General features: G+C 29.3%; 1 protein-coding gene across 2 annotated transcripts; it reads left to right on the forward strand.

Annotated features, from left to right (window-relative positions):
• LOC145180541 (synapse-associated protein 1-like) lies at positions 1–11,863 on the forward strand. Of its 2 annotated transcripts, XM_090082568.1 has the most exons (11): positions 1–129; positions 1,837–2,025; positions 3,695–3,774; positions 3,889–3,955; positions 5,356–5,429; positions 5,732–5,871; positions 9,528–9,616; positions 9,806–9,856; positions 9,942–10,052; positions 10,642–10,763; positions 11,138–11,863. In XM_090082568.1, exons 2-11 carry the CDS (start codon positions 1,872–1,874, stop codon positions 11,234–11,236), a joined length of 987 nt encoding a protein of 328 aa, XP_089938694.1. In that variant the 5' UTR covers positions 1–129; positions 1,837–1,871; the 3' UTR covers positions 11,237–11,863. The 2 variants fall into 2 exon arrangements, with proteins under 2 accessions (XP_089938694.1, XP_089938693.1); XM_090082567.1 differs by lacking the exon at positions 1–129 and having other exon boundaries at positions 186–2,025.
• The last annotated feature ends 4,094 nt before the right edge of the window (positions 11,864–15,957 follow it).

Here is a 15,957-nt window from a genome sequence, read left to right on the forward strand (position 1 = left end):
ATGCGTTTAAAGTAGCAAAGTTTTTAGTATGATAAATTTACATACCTCCATAGTAGGTTTATATTCATACATTTGTTTTAAAAATAGCAAATTTGCGAAATACTTTGAAGGCTTAAAAAAAAACAACAGGTATGCAGTTTTTTTTCTGGGATCTTATAGCATCGTATGTTTCTCTATATAAATTACTTTTAATTCGATTTATTTCAATAACTGGTATAGAAGTTTGAAGCTGCATTTTAAAATATAAGAAATTTAGGTTAAAGAAAATGTTTTATAACCAATTGAAAACTGGGAATTGACAGTGGATGAATTTTTAAGTCAGTCTAGATATTATTTCTGAAGAAATTACTTTTCATTCCCTTCCTTCAAAGCGGCCTTTTACAGATCTTGTTGCTAAAGATTCTGATGTAAAATGGCAATTGCTAGTTTTCATATCAGAAAATATTCAAAAGATAGTGATATAAAACAAGTAATTGATTTGATGAATTTTAAAATCTTTTATTTGTTGTAACTTGTAACAGAAAGCTTGTGAATATGTGTGGGCTTCAAGCACATTTAAGAACACATGCTTGCTCTTGCTCTCAGTATAGATTTTTAAGGACTATTTGTCAAAAGACACTTTCAAGATATGCAGCTGGAGTTGACATCAAAAAATTTATGAACTTTGTTCACTCTCCCATCTATGTTTTTGATGGAACCTTGATGGGAGAACTCTACTCTCTGTTGCTCACCTAACACTACATTTGACAGCAGGTACTTCATGGAGAACAGCTAGCTGGAAATAAATATAGAAAGCTACTGAAACAAGTTGATGCCCTTGAATTTTTAAAACTACTCCTTGGTTTCAGCAATTTCTTTTATTAAAACTTTAGAAAGTTTAACAACATAGTAAAAGCTTGTTTTAGTAAAGTTCTTGATATTTTCTACACTGAGAAAATTGTTCAATAGGTTGTCTTATCAAAAACTTCAAAATTCAAGTGTCATCCCAAAGTGCATGCAGTCATTTCTCATATTCAACACCTTATTCAATACTACAATAGCTCTCTTACATTTATTCTGAGCAAGTTACTGAAGCTTTGCGTCATATCTTTAAAGTCTGATAGCAGAGATACATAAGACCTAATGACCATCTAGAGTATGATAACAGTTTACAAAGATGTGTTACAGAATTCAACAGTAAAAAATAATCTCAAGTTTTATTACTGCTCACTTAAAGATAGAAATCTAACTTATTGTTTAAAATGTTCTTACAATATTTATCTTCTATGTTTTGTTAGATTTTTATCATATTTTTTTAAAGTTTAGAATTTAGATGAACTATAATAATTTATACAATAATCCTTGTTTATTTTCAAAACTTTTTATTTTGTTCAAAATTCAGAATCATATTACATCTCAAAATTTGGAAATTAGTAAAATTAGAAAACTTATTATAGTATCATATGTTCATTACTTTTATTTATTACTTTTTTTTCACCTTATGATTTTTTTTTTTTTTTTTTTGATTTATTGGTGAAAAATTAAAATTGCATTTTCTTCTGCAAATCTTGTAATCAGATTTTAGGTCTTGTACCCAAGTGACATATAGGTATAGACCTATCATCCCTCAAAAGGGTTTTCTTGGGTCACAGCATAAAGCTCATATTCAAGTTTTGACAATTTGTGGTTTGTAAGAAAAATGTTTTTGCTGCAACTTGTACAGGGCAGTCCGCACTTTAATTGTAGGAGAATAATTTATTGAACAGTTAATCATGAGGAAGTATGAGATACATGTTATAGTATACATCTGTGCAATTGTGCATTTATTCTATTTATAGCTAATTAATTTATATATAGTTATGTACAGTGTTTGTAAAGATATGTCATAATTGATGATGTGGAAGTGGTTAGGAGTTAATGATGTTAGTAAAAATGTTCAACAAGGCAACGATGAATCTGAGGAGACTAAAGAATCAGAGAAGCCTGAAAATGAAGCTGAAAAAAAGAAGGAAGGCTCCATAAAAGATGTTGCATCAAACATTGGAAGTAAAAAAAATATATATTTATTCTTAAAAATGTAATCTTTTAATAGAGGTTATCATTAAATAAGTAGGTTAGCAATTTACATTATCAGTAATTTAGATGAGGGTTTTAGAGTGGACACTTAGCAAAAGTTTTAATACAAAGTACTACATTTTGTTCAAACTCACCATGCCTATGGTGACTATAAAGACAACTTGTTTTAATGGGAATGCATAAGTTATTGGACAAAATAAAGAATTTGATATCTTATTTGTAAAGAAAAAAAATATTATGATTTTTTTTCTAAGATAAATTATTTAACTCTGATTAAAAATCAGTTATTTCTTATATGAAAAAACTCCATCATATCCAATAGGTCTCAATTTTTCTTAGACACCTTTCATAAGTGACTGTAAAAAATTCAAATCAACTATTGTACACAAAATGTTCTAACTTTTTCTGAAAAAAAAAAAATAATAATAATAAAGAATCAATGATGGCAAGATTATAGTGAGTAAATGATTAAATGCAGTTTTTTCTAGATGTTTTTGTATGTTATAACTTTAATTTATGTAATAATGTAACGAATGAAAAATGTCAATTTCAATAATCCTTATGTCTGCTTGCATGAACAACTTCAATTGTAATAAGGGGAAAGTGGGTTTCATTTTGTATTGCTAATATTCCAAAGTTTTCCAAAAGGAAAATTTTCTCTTTTTGAGTCTGGTAAGACAACTGAGAATCATATTTTCTGTTACACTTAGAGATAGCTCCAGATACCTTCTCATTAAAGCATTAAGATAGTTACAAGAAATTTTATCAAAAAAAGACTAACCAGTTTCATGTCTTTTTAAGTTATCATAGATTGTATTTCGAGACATTCTTTTTCAAAATTACTTATGGTTTTGCTATTTTTATAGTAGGGTTTTTTTATTTAAAAAAATTAAGGTATTTTTGAAAAGATTCTCATTCTGCTGCATTTAACCTCATTTTAAAAAATTGAAGACCACACTGGAAAAATGATCAAGCTACATTTTTATTGTTTTGAGTAAATTAAATTTTAAACTTCAAAAAAGCATAGCTCACTTATTTGTTAAGCTAAATATCTGTGTAATTTAATCGGTTTTCTAGTTATATAGTCAATTATTATATAGTTAAACTGCAGCCAAATATAAAAGGGGTAAAAAACCTAAAAAAAAGCAAAAATGTAGCTTGATCGTTTTTCCAGTGTGGTCTTCAAATGTATTTTAAATAACAAAATAACAAGATTTCATAGATTTTACATATGCATCAAATCACATGATTGCTTAACTAGCTAGAAAAGTTAAATTAAAATTTGTCTGATAACCTATGCATCACCTTTTAACTAAAAATATTTTCTTTTTGATGTTAATAGACATTTTAATTTTGAAAGCTTGTTAAACCATTTAGAATGGACTTTGATCTTCTCTTTGAGCAGGTTCTCTTAACTTTTAACAGTTTTTTGATTTTATTTATAAACTTACATTAAAGATTTACTGAGAGCTTATGAATTTTACATTTTAATTTTGACTTTTGTTTTCAATCAAAAACTTTTATAACTTAAAAACAATTAAAAATTCTTTGGTTGCACCTTGCTAAAAATCTCATTAAATTTTTGACCTAAAAATTATCTATGTAAAATTAAGATAATATTTTTAACTATCTTTCTCAGGTTATCTTTACACATTTGCAGATGTTGCTACAAAAACAGCTGTTAAGTTAAAGGAATCAGTAGATAACAAATTAGATGAGGTGCAAGTCTATACTGTTTTTTCTTTTCTTTCTGAAGCTATATGGTGTATTAGTTAAATGCCATATTAACTTCATTATTACAAAATTTATCATAGATATATATAATCCTTTTAGACAATAGTTGGAGATTTCAAAAGAGAAAATGAAAAGTTTATTCAGCAGAATGAAGAACGCAGAATAGGTTAATTATTTCTTCTTTCTTTTATATTTTGCTTTTTAATGTTTTTTTTTTTTTTTTTGCTTTGGTTAGGGATCTTTGTTGAGATCTTTAAAACTTTCTAAATACTTAATAAATTCTTGACTCAGGTTTTATAAATTTTCCTACATTTTTTTTTTATACAAATTTTGTAAGACTAGCTATAAAGATTTACATCCCAAAATAGAAATAATGCCTTAAAAGTATCCTTATCTTGTGCATCTTTGTGAGTTCTTTTAAAATGTTTAATTTTGGTCTATAATTTACTAAAAATTGATAAAAAAAGCAAAACATTTTGATTCAAGTATCGTATCTTTATTAACACATAAAAGGCTGCATACCAATTGGCTTGTCACTCTGCAACAACATTAATGGCCCGCGTGCTCATGGGTGGGCACAGTTAACATACATAATTAACAATAAAAAAATGCCAGTCCACATGTGAGAAATACAATTTTGCAATGCAGTCTTCAATGTATTAACTGAAATATCAACAGTTAAAAAAAAGATCTCATATAGGAATACAACTTTCAAGCTTTAAAAGATTAAATCAGGGGACTAAACATGGGATTCTATCAGCATAATCAGCTACCTAGAAGCTCATAACTCTTTTACAAGCTGTCACTTTTGTGTTTTGTGCTCAGATGATTGTGTAAAAAGTCTGTAATTAAGTATTTGAGAGTTTTATTTGTATTTGCATCAACAATTTTAGTACTATTAAACATGACTGATTAAAAAAAAAAGCTTCACTAACTGATTGACTGAAGCATCATAAGTAGTGAGAAAAACTACTGCAGCAGTTGTGTCAGTCTTGTTATTTTGTCTCATAAAGTTGTTCCAGAAACTGTATTCTAATGAGCTAAGATTGGAGACTGGCATGTGTGTCATATTTTAATACATTTGTATTCAATTTTAAAATATCAATATATATTAACTTTTCTGTCAATCATTCTCTTTTAAACAGTTCCAAAATTTATGTGTTATATCAGGAGTGAATAAATCCTAGATGCTAACTCTTTGTTCAATTACTGATTGCAATTATTGATAAATAATACCTCTTACTATTTCTCTCAAAATTATATTTCTCTGGAAGAAAAATTATTTAGAGAGAAATTATTGATTCTTAACCATAGTGAACTGCAACCAGATGGCCTGGGATTCACTGAGGCATTTTCCCAAATATCAACATGTCTGTAAAGAATGGATCGCTAAGTTTAATGGATGAATAATACTAAAAACATTACTTCTAAAATTGTTGCAACCACTTTGTAGGAAATGCAGAATCCATGTCTTTTGGAATGATTAGAAACATGTGCCTCTCATTTTCCTTAGATTCTGATCATACCTAGCTAGCCTTCTGTTATCTTATCTAGTAATGTTTTTAGGCGATGCTGTGCCACCATGGTGCGGGTATCATGAAGAAGAATTACTGAAACGTCAAATTATGGCTTTATCATCAGTATGAAAATTCACTTTTTTTGAGACTTATTGTTTAATCTTTTTTATGAGTTTATTTAAAATTAAAACTAATGTTTTAAAACAACCTAAAACTTAGTAAGTTTAACTTATAAAATCAATTTAGAGTCACAAACTCAAAAACATTTAATACAAATTTAATACTTTGTAGAAAACAAGTAGAAAAACAAGTATGAAATCCTAAAATAATTTTTTGTACAATAGCACTAACTTGTAAGTAAGTGCTCTTCTATTTAATAAATGTAAATACAGTTAGCATAATTTTATAATTTTTTTTAATCAAAGGATGAGCGTAACTTTTTGCGTGATCCCCCATCAGGTGTTGAGTATTTATTTGAGATAAACCACATGATGCCTACTGCTATGGCTACTCTAAAAGAAGATAAAGAACTTGAAGTGATGCGATTTAAGCTTGTGCCTAAAAGGTTGGTTTATTTGGTTTTTTAAATGAGTGTATTAGACATTACTTCATGTTTTAACCCTTAACTTAATTGTATTCATCTTATTGTCAATTTATTGTATCAAAAATGTCTATCAGTGCAAAACTTTTTTATACAGTGTCCAACAAAAAAAAAGCTTAGATAGACATGCAAGAGAATTCAATTAAATTTCTACAACTGATATAGAAAAAAATAAACAAAAAATTTTTATTTGGTGCATTGATTCTTAGATAGAAAAAAAACAAGAAAAAAATGACAAAAATTTGAGAATTTTTATTGAAATAACGAAATAGACCAAACTAATACTTTGTGGTGAAGCCACGACTTTTGATCACTGCCCTGCACCGACGAGGCATACTCTCAACAAGTGATTGTAAGAGTTCCCCAGAAATGTTCTTCCATTGATTTTGAAGAATTTGAAACAACTATTCATTTTTTGGAGCTCTTGTCTTGATTCCATGATCCAATATACTCCAGAGATTCTCGATAGGATTCAGATCAGGACTTTGAGCTGGCCAAGAAAGAACCACTAATTTTTTGTTCTTCAAATAATTTTTCACATTCTTTGCCATATGTTTCGGGTCATTATCTTGCTGAAAGACCCAACTTTTATCTTTAAAGAGCTCATTTGCACTAGGTATCAGTTGATGAATTAAGATTTGTTTGTACATTTTACTGTCCATAATACCAGGAATTTTATACAAACGACCAACACCCGATTAAGTAAAACATCCCCATACATTCACTTTTTTATCGTGCTTTACTGTTGGGTGTGTTACTAATGGATCGTAATGTTCATTATGTAACTGCCAAACACATGACCATCCACTGAAGCGCAAACAAAATGGTGACTCATCACTCCATAAAACATTTTTCCATTGTTCGATTGTCCAATTCTGATATTGCTTTGCCCATTGAAGTCTTTTTTCCGGTTACTTTCAGAAATAAATGGTTTTTTAACGCTCCAGTAAGATTTAAATTTCCCAATAGAATGGATCCTTTGAAGAACCGTCCGTTCGTCAACATCCAGTTTAAAATTTCTCTTTATTTCAGCCGCTGTTATCTTTCTATTCTTTCGAACCTTTCTTATAATTAATCTGTCCTCTCTGGCAGTTGTTTTACGCCTTTTTCCACTCCCTTCTTTGCATTTAAAACTTCCCGTCAAATAATACTTGAACAAAAATCTTCAAATTGTAGTGCACCATCGATTCAATTTTTTTCCAATTTCATGGTCAGTGTATCCACTTTCATGCCATGCCACAATTTGGCCCTTTTCAAACTCAGTGAGTTGTTTTCTTATCTTTTTTTGAGTTGTCTGGCGCATTGTTCGACAAGGGTGCTTTGATAGAAAAAGCGACAATTGAAGCAAGAAAAATAATTTAGGATTACGTTTTCGCTCACAATAATTTTTTTTTTTCACAACTCGCCAAAAATTTGTCCGGAATTCGACATTTCAAGCTCTAATTGACAAATAATAAAATGACGTAAACATGTGGTTGTAGTTTGCCCAAAGATATTTCTAGAATATTAAAGATACACTATTGAAATGAATTATTTCTTCCTGAAATAGTATTAAAAAAATATATGTATTGTAAAGAATATTTGATTGTCATTCTTTTTTGTTGTAATTTTTGAGAGTTTACCTAAGCTTTTTTTTTGTCGGACAGTGTAAATTCTATGTGTATATTGTGTGTGTATATTTATTATTTTTAGGAATTCTTATGAATCCATTAAGCCAATGCCTAGAATGGGATTTTTTTCAAAATCATTTACAGTAACCCTGGAATTTGTTTATTATAGCCTTAAGTCTATGTTAAAATTTTAGCACTATTTTGAATTATATTCATTTTAGCAAGTTGTTTGAATATTTGTATTTTATTTATTTTTTATGTTGTTTTTAAGGAATATTTATTTTTCAAAGGTCTAAACAGTTGAGAATTTTACTAAAAGCAGATTTAAACTTTAAGAAGTGAACCATATCCCATAATGCTATTTCAGCATGAGATTAAAGAAAAAAAAAAAAAAAAAAAATTAAATCTGATTTATTATACAAAATCATTACACTTTTTTATAATTATTTTATTTTCATTTTGATTTTTTACCAGGATGATTTTGCACCACTTTTCTCTTCCTTAAACCTGTTTAGCAGCCTTAAACCTGTTTAAGCAGCCTTAGAGGTAAATTTAACTGTTCTCTCAATAGATTGACAATTATCAGGCATATCAATAAGGCAGAATTTTTTTCTTAGATTTATGTGCCTTTTTGATCATTGTTGAAGTTATGCAAAAATTTATCAGGGGTTGGCTAAAATCTCATCAACAGAAACATGATAATTTCAAGATTTTGTATCAAAGTTGATTTTCATCAAAGATTTTGGCTTAAACTTTGCCTTGAACTCAATGTCAACATTTAACATTCTTGTTTTAAGGTTCTGGTTGTGGGCTGGTCTCTTTTAGAGCTATTTTTTTTGTCCTGCAGCGCCCAATACAGAAAGTTGTCCTGCAAACAACAGTATGAATTTACCTGGAGATTATTAAAAACAATGTTTTGAAACCTGCTATCTTGATTATTAACCAATTTAACTATATTTTGCAGGAATTTAGGCGCATCTTTATATTGTTCAGAGTGATTGGTTCCAAACCACATTAGACAATAAACTTAGTTATTACCAACAACTCAACAGATGGTCCCTGAGTTCTAACATATACCATTATTATTCTAAGGGTAAAAATTAGCTATGACATTGATCCTAGTTTCTTTGAAATAAAATTTTCAGAAACATAACCCTTAAAGATACCAAAACAGTACTCATAAAGGTATGCTGACCAGTGCAAACTATGAATACTGCACTTTAAAAGTTTGCACTGGTTTCTATTAAGATCACTTATAACGTTACTGTTTACAAAAATCTCTGATTCTATGGGTGCAAATTGAACCAATGGTTGTTCAGGAAAAGTTTATTCAAATGTAGTTTCTCCAAAAGCCCCTTTGTAACATTTAGGACCATTTGTTTTTTCATCTAATTCTGATATGTTGCAGTGGTAGGTCAACCTAATGCAGCAGACAGCCCAAAAGTTGAAATTTTTTTTTTAAAGTTTTTTTTTCCGATGTGATAACCAAACCATTATCTGCACCTGTGTTAGAGCTAGTATTATCTAGAATAACTGCTAATAAGTTTTAAGCGTGTTATATTTTGATAAAACATTTAAAGTAGCATTTCCCATGGTTATATATTATACTTATTAGTTGTATAAGGGAATGATTCTTTAAAAAGACAAACACTTGTAATACTGCAAAATGGAAATGCTATAAAATTATACTATATATATTGTAAAAAGAAAAACCTCCACTACAAAGTATTTCATACTGCAGTTCCAATATTTAAACTAACAAACATTTTGCCAAAGATCCAGTAATCAAAACAAATGGCCCCTCTCCTCAGACGTTTGATGTAGGAGCAGTCAAAAAGATGAAATCCCTAAATAATTATCTTTTTTTTTATTTTTTAATAGATTTTTGTAGCATTTGAGCATATTCCAGGGTGACTCTTATTAAATCTCACTGGCATTGGTTTGGTGCATTTGTTTATTAGTTTTATGAATTCAATTTGTATGTGTGTGCATATGCGAATTTTCTTTTAGAATAAAAGAGGATAAGTTTTGGCGGAATTATTTTTATCGTGTTTCTTTAATTAAACAGTCAACACAATTATCAACATTAGCAGACATAGGTTTGTTAAAAGAAAATTACTTGTTTAGTTTGCTTTTATTAAATTATTTTTAAAAATTTGGTATTAGCTGCAGCTAAATTGTTGTTTAAAATAACAATTAAGCTGCAACGATATGAAATTTTTGATGTAGCTGCAGCGTAATTATCAGTTGTGTTCATAAGAAAAAATTGTTGCGTTTTTATACATTAGAGTTTAAAAGGTCCCCTCATGACTCTTCTTCAGAAAGTCTAAGTAATAAAGGTATGTCATATCTTAACTTTTTTAAAATAAATGTTAAGCAGAGCATACTTGTAGTTTTAATTTGGAATTTTAAATGTTATCATAGCTCTATCTGTAAAAAGCTTAGAAGAAGATCACCATGTGGAGGATGATTCTGCAAATAGTCCAACTACTCATGAGTTTGTCAGTGATACTTATGATGAGCATGACGGACAGAGTATGATTTTTTTAAATTTTTTTTTAAAGTAAATCCTCACCATAAAAAAAATTTCAAGTAAATAGATTTTTAGTCGACAACTTTCAACAAATTATATTATGTTAACATTTTAAAATTTATATAAATTTCAAATTGAAATAAATTGAATTTTTGTTTAAAAAAAAAAAAAAAAAAAAATGAATAAGTAAAACTTAATTTGTTACAAATTGTGTTTTGATAATTTTGTTATCTCTTAAAAATTGCAAGATTTTTGAGAAGTATGAATTATTCTTTGACTACATTAACATTAATCATTGTTTTGTAAATTTAACTTTATAAAAATCATAGATCTGTATGATTTTTTGTATGATCATAGATCTGTATGATTTTTATCAAGTTAAGTTTACACTCAGTTTTTAGAAAAGTAAAATAAAAGTAAAAACAAATAAAAACTTCTTTTTTTCCTTACAAATGTCTTTTATTTATTTTTATTTTTTATCTAAATATTAATTTTTTAGAAAATTTTTAGTTTGTAATCTTTAGAATAAAATTATTTTCATTTTTTTTCTTTTTTTTTTTTTCTTTTTCTTTTTTTTTTTTTTTTGTACAGGTTTAAGTGAAGAAGAGAAAAATCAGATGTTTGGAGTAATAAAAGAAGATCAAAATTTGGTAGACCTAAAAAATGCTGACGTGGATTGGGATGTTGAGAAAGAGCTACAAGAAGAGCTAGAAGTAAAAAATTTTTTTTTGTTTTCTTCCTCCACATAAAAAAAGTTTTTCAATAAAAGTAGATGCATATTTTACTGGTACTCTTCTTCTATGCGCATTTTTCCATCTTGTATATTGAAATTTTTAAGTTTGAACTTATCTTCATTATGTGAAGCATTCAATAAAAGTTTGTTAAATCTATTTAACTGGCGCATGAACAATTAACAAGTTCGGTAATTCACCTATATATTTTTATATTTAATCGAAAAGTTTTAATTGCAACTAACATTTTTACTGCATTCAATCTTGCATCAATTGTTAAATAAATTTTGATAAGTTGCGCAACGCATTGATTAATAAATTATTAAAAAAATCAAGAATTGTTTTTGACAACTTAGAGTTTTGAACTGGTGAACGAAAAAAGCGACGTTGCTGATGAGGACAATCAACAATGGGAGAAAGAGATCGAGGATATGTTGCAGCTTGGAGGACAGTGATCAGTCGCTGATGGTTTGATTAGCAAGAAAGTGATCAAGTTAGAGCTTAGTGGACAGCATTTTTTTAGTTTGGCAAGTGAAATCTTGTTTTTTTTTATTAAGTAATGTTTTTTTTTCTTCAAAAATTAGTTTAACTCTTGTTGTTTGGTAAATGGGTTTTATTGGTAGATCGCGTGAAGTACTGTCGCGTGTAGTACTATCGCGTGAAGATGTTTGTAAAATACAATTGTTAAAAATATTCTAAGAACATAAAGAAAGGAAAATAAAAAATTACTGATACAAATCGTTGGTTTTTACGCACATTTTATATGTACTATATGTAAATGAGAAGTATGAACACATATTCGAACAAATGATAGGGCACGTAATATTTTTTTATCATTTGTTCAAATATCATGTGCTTTTAAAATTTTTCATTTGGGAATTTAATTTGTGCTGTTCTTTTTTTTTTTTTTTTTTTTTTTTATATAAAAAAGTGGTTTATTTAATTGTTAATCATAACTTATACCCGGCTTGTAAATTGTAAGGTATCTTGCAAATGTATTTAGTTTTTTTTTTTTTAAATATGTAAGTGTATTGGGGTGTTTTCATATAAAGATTTATTAAAAAAAACAATTCAGTTTTTAAGTTGTCTTTTTAGATTCCATTGCGTTGTTGTTTATCGTCTCATTTAATAATGCTTTTGAAAGTCACTTCTGGATCGATATGTGAATAATTCTATAAATTTAAGTAATTGTAGCAAAAAAGATTTAACTTGTATTTTTGCTATTTGAATAATATATCACTTTAAAAGCGATTCACTTTAAAGTGATATATCATCCAACAAACAAAAAGCCTTTCTTGCTTTTATTCTGACAAAGTCATCTGCGAAGCATTGCATATCTGCACTCATCAGCATCAAAGTTTTTAGAGGTATGGTTAAGTGTTGTGACCATAGACGCCGACTTTTGATTTTGACCGAGAAGACGAACGGAAATGCCAGGAGGCAAAAATTTCCTCCTCCCCCCAACCCCCAACCCCCTTCCCCCACTTCCCTTAATCTACTGACATCATTTATGGATTACTCCTAACTTCAATAAGAAAACAAAAGGTTATCGATTTGAAATGCAATAAAAAGTTGAAAATAAATGAGAAAGGTACTTGGTAAGATACACATAAATCTTTTCAAAAGTATAAGTGATAACAAATTGAGATTTTGAAGAACTTAAGAAAAGACGTTCCTACATGAATAATTAAATATATAGTTTTTTTTTTATTAACTTATAAACTAACAATTTTTATAGCAAAAGTATTGTTTCGAATGGTCTTTTTTACAAATTCATTACTAATTTTCGCCATATCCAGAATATACAATTCTTCGATGTGACAATTGATAATGGTCAAGTGATTTAATCTCTTCTGGTTCATTGTACTGCTTAAATATGTCTATATTTGTTTATAAATATGCTTAAATATACTTCTAAGCATAGAAAATGATCGCTCTGTAGTACATGTTGCTTTTGAAACTGTCATAATTAAGTGCACGAATTTTTTTAGCTCTGTTAGATGGATCATACTATTTTCATGACGATTCAAAACATTTAAAACGTCCGAAAGATGCTACTTTTAAATGTTTTAAATTTTTCTCTCATGTTGTAAATTGCGTCTTTCAATTTATCAATAATATCAGTGAATGTTTTGAATATAGATTTTTACTCTGGTCAAATGATCTCAAGGACAAATAGTCACTTTCTTGCTGAAATATTTTGAACTAAGCGAGCCTCTTCGGTGATTCGCGAATAAATGCAATTAACTCCCCAGTAAGCTGAAGAATATCTCTTACCTCGATAGCATTCTTCATAAAGTCTAGGGTTACGAGATTTAAGTGAACGCGTTTGACTATGTACAAATAATACTCTAGATTCGATGGCTCTTATCTTTATGCTCTAGATTCAATATTATTCTATATTCAATATTCGATATTATTCTATACTCGATATTGTTATATCTATGCTCTAGATTCGATGGCTTTTATTATTAAATTCCCGAAACATTACTCGCACCATCAAAGCATTGCCCTCTTAACTCATTTATGGGTAAATCTAATGTCATTAACATATCACAAACCACTTTGAAAAGGGTTTGTGATATGTACAATCAGCTTTGTCTGTTCCGTAAAAACCTAAAAAGTATTCTTCAAATTGAAATGTGTCACGGTCGACCGATCGAACAGACTATGAAATCTGTTCCACTACTGATATGTCTGAAGTCTCGTCAAGTATTATTGAAAAATATTTATTCTTACTTAATTTTGGCAGTTATAACTTTTTATTATTTTGGATGCTATCATTTGGATTATTTTGGATGCTATCATTTGAAGCAATTCGTTTATTATTTCATGCAAAACTCATTTATGTTTCGTTCTCTGTAACCAAGAACTCAATTGCGAAACATCTGTAGCTCTAACTTTTAAAAACTGACTCAAATTTTGAAGCTTCATCTGTATGACCTCGAATGGCGAGTCCTTGTCTTGCGAGTAAAGGCAACAGTGGAAATAATATATCGAGAACTTTTCTTAATTCCTTCATAAATTTTTGGTGCGAGGATGAAATTTGTGAAGATATATTTACACCTTTACATCTCATTTATTCTTTGGTAATATTTTATCGGTGATTTGCTGATTTTTCAGCCATCTTTCAATGGCTTTTTTCCAATTATTAAATCCTTCTGTGGTAAACTTTGAATAAACATTTGTTTCGTTTCTTTGACATATTGAACAGAACGTTTTAATTTTGACTTTGTCATAATTTAGCAATTTGTACGTGTCAAATTAGGAATTTTAAAATTCCTGGCTTGACAGGTACAAATGAACCTTGAAATTCCAGTATTCTTCTAAAATCGAGTTTTCGAAAATTTTTTTTATTAGGTTCGTCAAGAAATTACGCAATGCTTATTTTAAATAATAAACAAAACAATTCGTTCATAAATTTCTGGGGGGATGGGGGGGGGGGGGCACTGCCATTATTGCCTCCGTGGAACCGGCGTCTACGGTTATGCCGAAGGGAGAATAACTGAAAATACCAATAAGTACAAATTCTTTCGTGCGTGTTTCGTGCATTCAATCAGCTTTCGTGTGTGTAAGCATTCAATCAACTATTGACTAAAATGACTGTAGTGAACTTGTTAGATTCTTCAAGATCATTCTTGTTTTCTTGTGTTTTTCCGGGCATCGTTGATGAATTTGATTTTTGCGCTCTTTGTTCAAAAAGCGATCACATCCCTCACTTGTTTTCACTATCGTTGCAAAGAGAGTGTTGCTGTTTTGAAAAACTGATTTCACCAATTGCATAAACCCAAAACGCACGTATAAAAACGATTTTGAACCCCACCATTTCTTTTAAACAACGCCCTTTGATACATTACTTGTTAGTTGCTCTTCAGTTTCATCATCTTTAACATAACCTAATATTATAGACAATGAAACTGAAATATAAAACGAATCCACAATTAGTCTGAAGTACTTTGTTGGATGTGCCTATGCTACCGGTGACGTTTTATTCAGACGTCTATAGAGAGAAGTGTTTAAGGAGATTAGGAAAATTTTGAACAGACTTCAGGCTACGCCCCGGCGGTAATCCGTTGACTACCACGGTACCACCAAGTAAAATTGAATATCAATGAGAGTAAAGTATTGCTTAATACACTAAGCAGTGTACCTACACTTAAACTCAAACTTCAAAAAGTTGCATGACGGCAGTAGTATCAGCATTCTGTGATTATAACTTTTGTTTTGTTATTAACAAATGCCATTGTACAAAAATATCAGAAAAAAGTTTTGTTTTTAGGAGCTAATTGTAATTGTCAGTTTTCTTTAATAAATGTCGTTACGCTGAAATGCTAAAGACTTATCTGCAAAAGTCCATACAAATTTTGCTGAAGTCCGTATACCGAGAACATCAAAGCACGGTATTTTTTTCTGAAGTATCAGAATATTACCTTTTTAATAATTTCTCATGAGAATATTACATATTTAATAATTTCTTGCGCAAATATTTTTATAACATTTCTTGTAATGACGGAGTTGGAATACCGCCGGGGCCTATTTAAGGCAATGGGTTGTGCATGTGTTGATGTAGAGCAGAAGTTTATAATGTCTGGACACTAATTGAAAAAGCATTAGCAGATCTGCAACTATCAGCGTAGTTAATACCAATAAAGTTTAAAGATGGCAACACATGGAACATAGTCCATATGTTTATTTAATTGTTTTAGATTGGCTTGAAGCGAATTTAATTTGCGAATATATTGGCTGTAATATTGTAACATTGACAATATGCATTAGCAGCTTTTTTTTGAACATTTCTTGGATACCTGACCTGCGTTGATATCTTTGTGCAATCATGAAGCTCCTAATATTTAACTAACTGATTTGTACGTTGTTATAGAAAGCTAATAACTGTATCCACTTCCTGTTCACCATGAAGTTCCTGAAGCTTTTTGTGAAAGAAATCAAGTTACCATTATCAGGCTCTACAAAATTTTTGCTGTTATCTCTAAAAGCTAATACACGATAGTACATAAACTCTGAACTTATCTAAAACAGCAAATTTGTTCTAAGGATACAAGAAATAGACGGCCCTCACCGGCCCTATTACAAATTAGATCACATTTTGGCACGTTAATTCCATTCTCAGCCAAAATACTCGAGAAGATAGTTTAAAAGAGGGTGGCAATTCCTTGCC

This window comes from Hydra viridissima, unplaced genomic scaffold, assembly GCF_058129835.1.
Source record: "Hydra viridissima isolate aposymbiotic clone 2 unplaced genomic scaffold, HvirCarnegie_v1 scaffold_3, whole genome shotgun sequence".
In the NCBI taxonomy this organism is placed as follows: Eukaryota; Metazoa; Cnidaria; class Hydrozoa; order Anthoathecata; family Hydridae; genus Hydra; species Hydra viridissima.